A 4,432-nucleotide genomic window follows, 5' to 3' on the forward strand; every position below is an offset into this window, starting at 1 on the left:
TGTTAACTGTTACAAGCTTTTTATGGTTTATTTTTAATTGTGTCATGGTTCATAAAACGGCTTAAAGTCCCTGAAAAATCAATATTTTCTTGCATAATCAAGCCCAAGCCATCATCACAAGACTACTTGAAGGAATAGTCTGTCATGGTTTTCGTCTTTCTTTGTCTTATCGTTTTTTTCTGTGTGTGTGTATGGTGTCTGGGTTATTCCTGTCTGGGGCTCTGTGACTTACATGCCTTGATGCATTAAGCAGACATAAAGGATATCTGGGGGGGTGGAAAGGAGAGAGGAGAGCATTACTTGAAAAAGATCCGAACACTAATGAACATGTTGCTTTTGTCCTTTCCTTTCTTTTTCTTTCTGCCCTTGGCCGTCCCTTTCTTCCTTCCCCTTTGTCCTCTCCTTGTCTTTCACAGGGAAGAGTTTTACTCTCACCATCACGGTGTTCACCAACCCCCCTCAGGTGGCCACCTACCAGAGAGCCATTAAAATTACAGTGGACGGGCCGAGAGAGCCACGGCGTGAGTGATACTGACACAAAAATATTTATTTTTGCATCCTCTACTAATAATGGCATGTGGAGTCCCACAGAGTTTAATGTTGGGTCCCATCAAATTCTCTGTGTAAAATGTCTTCAAAAGAACTTCATCAGTATATCTTTTTAGACATTTGCATGAAATTTTAGTGTATAAACTCTTGAGTTATGGCCAAAACCCATTTTTTTAAGGTCACCATGACCTTGACCTTTGACCTTTTACAACCAGTTTCTAATCAGTTCATTCTTTAGTCCAAGTGGAGGTTTGTGCAAAATTTGAGGAAACTTCCTCAAGGCCATTGACATTGCGTTCACAAGGATAAGAAATGACATGGTCACAATGACCTTGATCTTTGACCACCAAAATCAGTTCAGTCAGTTCATCCTTGAATTCACATGAATGTTTGTGCCAAAGTTGATGAAATTCCCACAAGGTGTTATTGAGATAATGTATTTACGAGAATGAGACCAATGCAAGGTCCCAATGACCTTAACCTTTGACATCCACAACTATTCAGTTCATCCTTGAGCAAGTGGATGTTTGTACTAAATCTGAAGACATTCCATTAGGGCGTCAATGAATATATCTATTAGATGTTTGTGTGAAATTTGAACATATAAGTTCTTAAATTACGGCCAAAAACACGTTTTATAAGGTCACCATGACCTTGACCTTTTACCTTCAACCACCTGATTCTGTCATCCAAGTCATCCAATGGTTTTTCCATGGTCTGTGTCTCTATCTGCTGATTGAATTGGTCAGTCACACTCAAAGATATGTCATCTTATTGTGGCCTACTGACCCAAATAAAGGCTCATTCAGTGCATTTGTTATGGTTTTCTGAAAGTAAAAACATGTATAGAGATCTGATTGATTGATTTTTTAAAAAAAAAAAAATTAAGCCAAAAATGTTTTGTTAGATGGTTTTAATACTTTTGATGTAGATAAGTGACATAAAATAAGTTTTAGCCTTACCTAGGAGTCAAATAGGATGCACCAATGTACCTCAAAATACCAATTTCAAGATCTCACCTAAGAATTTCTTTCATTGTGTCCTGCTTCATTGTATATGCATCTACTCTGCACAGCTACGATAATTTCATTTGTTAGCAAATATACACAAACATATAAATTACTGCTAAAAATGCAAACGCAGCCTGAATATAATTAGTGCATTTATGTAATTAGTACAGACCCCGCTCTTCTCCAGGATTTTTAAAATTATGAAATAAATAAATAAATAAAAATAAGACAAGAGAAAAAACAACAAAAAAATACAACCCACCCAACCTAGACACCCAATACTAAATCAAAGGATCTTACATTCAGCTGATAGCAAAAATTGTTAAATGCCATTACACTGTTGTTTCCTCCAAATATTGTGGTTGCAAGATGCCTTCAAATAATTTCAGCTGCTTGTTTCTATTATAGCTTAATTTCCCATGTCTCATGTTTTCTTTAACACAGTGATTATCCATATGGGCCTTGTAGTTGTTGAGATCTACTCTATATTTGAATAAAAACTATTTTCAAGACCTGAAAAAGTGGGGCAGTTTAAAATAGGTTAATATTAGAATTTAAAGTTGTATTCAGTATTTAAATTGTGGTCAGTAAACCAACTAGAAACTCAGTGAACACATCCCTCTACAGAAGAACTCTCAGTTGAGTGAGTCAGTTTGGAACCTGATGAAACGCCGAGTTCCTCTCCCACTCACTGTGATGAAACACAAGGATTTCTAAAGACACCATGAGAGCAGCAAGCGAGAGGAAAGACACATTTTATTTTTGCTCAATCATACATGCGAACGCACAATTCATCGTATAATTACAATTCACGTTAAATGGAACCGGGCGGTCAGAAGAAACGAGAGGTGACATAAAAAAAAGAGGAAGACTCCTGCCAGCTCCGCTCAGCTGTGAATAACCATCACTCTTCTCTTACTCGCCCCCCCACACACACACACTTAGTATAAATACACACACATGCACACTTCCCCCATTGGGAGGAAGTGCCTGTAACTGGAGCTCAGTCTCAGTACTTTGAAGTGTGGCCAATACCACAGACAGCATGATAGACCACTACACACACACACACACACAGGGAGACAGCCAGGACCCTATGTGGCGCCCATCGTTAGATTCCCCGAACGCAGTAGCAGACAGAGCGTGTTAACAATGTTGCAACATTGTTATAGCCTGTGTTAGGTTGTAACTGTTACTGTAATCCCGGGATTATAAACTCATATTGCAAGCATGAAGTAATTTATCTATTTCAGATGAAACAACGTGAAGTTGGTGCTAGGGGGCGATATATTTCAGCGTGGCCACCGGGAATCATGACAGTTAAATGTCATCTCTCTCCCAGGTCATCGTCAGAAGATGGACGAGGTCAAACCCGGCTCTCTGGCTTTTTCTGAGAGGCTAACAGAGCTTGAACAGTTGAGACGCAGCTCGATGCGGGTGACGCCTCCTCACCACCATCACCATCAACACGCCGCCAATACCCGCCAGTCTGCGGCACTCAACTCAGCCACCTTCTCCAGCCCCACACATGCTCAGATAACTGCCGGTAAGACCTGATCTCTGTCTATCACCTAAGATGCAAATATGCAATCGTAGAGTTTTGAAAAATTCACCCCTTTTTTACATATGCGTACCATGTTCGAGCTGTCTGGTTGCAACAGGTCCCGAAAATAAAGAAACTATTTAAGTGGTTCACAATGTACCCCTCAATCAGGGCACATTCACTCACTGAAGGCAGAGGCTACCATACAAGGTGCCACCTGCTACCCGGTAACTAACACACAATCACACTCCAATGACGCAGCAACTGGAGCAATTTGGGTTTCAGTATCTTGCCCAAGGATACTTCCATATGTTGCCTAGAAGAGCAGGGGATCAAACCTTCCAATTAAATGACGACCCGCTCTACCAAAGCAAAGTTTGAGCCATCTGATTGCCACGAGGCCTGGTAGGGCCAGATCTTCTAAAATTGATTCCTATTATTTGAGAATATACAGGACACAACCCACCAGTGCATTGTATGAGTACAGGTCAAAGTATTTGTTAATGTAGTCTGGGTTGAAACCAAAACCTATACCCTTTAGTGTATTTTAAGTTCTGTTCAAAAAGACAAAGGGCATATTCAACCCATGGTCAGCTGTGGACTGCAAAGTACAGTAAATTACAGAAGCGGCCGGAGCAGTTAATTGCAACTCTTTGAGTCGTACTGGAGAGAAAATTATTTTCCACAAAGGTTATTTTCCCTTTTATCGACCTAAACCTTGGAGAGTAAAGCCATATTAGTGTTTTTTTCTCCTCTAATGAAGAACTTAATTTCGAGGACTTAAGGCCCTGGTACACCAAGTTGTCAGTGCTGGGCCATCGGTAAATATCTGTCACCCTAGTCTCTGCATGATGTCCCGCACAACCTGACCTCATTCCAAACTTGTGAAATACCACCTCTTTAACATTGCTTTTGGGGTAACATTGTCACAAAAAGTCACCTTTCACATCCGTATGTAATGCTGCTGGACAGTGACAGAACCAGTCATGATGTCCGGCTGGCCAGACGGCACCTGCCACATCTGCATGATACACCACTGGACAGTGTCAGGTTAAAATTCTGCCAGTAACGACGTAATATAATGAGCACAAAGGTGCCTTTAGGGCATGGAGGAGGGGCAGTTAATGGGTCCAACAAACCCCTCTCGTCTGAATGTGATGTTTTTTTCTACACCCTACCATGTGCCTCCATCCTGTAATCCAACCATCTCAGCATCGGTTGCCATGTGCCATCCCACCATGTGCTTCCGTCGACATCACGGTAGCTGCATCCCAAAATATAAAGAGCAGATGCAGAGGGATACCTAGAACGTAATATGTGGGCATGGAAG

General features: G+C 41.0%; 1 protein-coding gene across 1 annotated transcript; it reads left to right on the forward strand.

Annotated features, from left to right (window-relative positions):
* Positions 1–346: 346 nt before the first annotated feature.
* On the forward strand, positions 347–3,449 carry LOC121938172 (runt-related transcription factor 1-like; the record flags this gene model as incomplete). Its single annotated transcript, XM_042481451.1, has 2 exons — positions 347–521; positions 2,902–3,449. Coding segments are annotated over 2 exons (390 nt in total), but the record flags the coding sequence as incomplete, so codon positions are not given.
* Positions 3,450–4,432: the final 983 nt, after the last annotated feature.

Source organism: Plectropomus leopardus, unplaced genomic scaffold, assembly GCF_008729295.1.
Source record: "Plectropomus leopardus isolate mb unplaced genomic scaffold, YSFRI_Pleo_2.0 unplaced_scaffold287, whole genome shotgun sequence".
NCBI classification, from domain to species: domain Eukaryota; kingdom Metazoa; phylum Chordata; class Actinopteri; order Perciformes; family Serranidae; genus Plectropomus; species Plectropomus leopardus.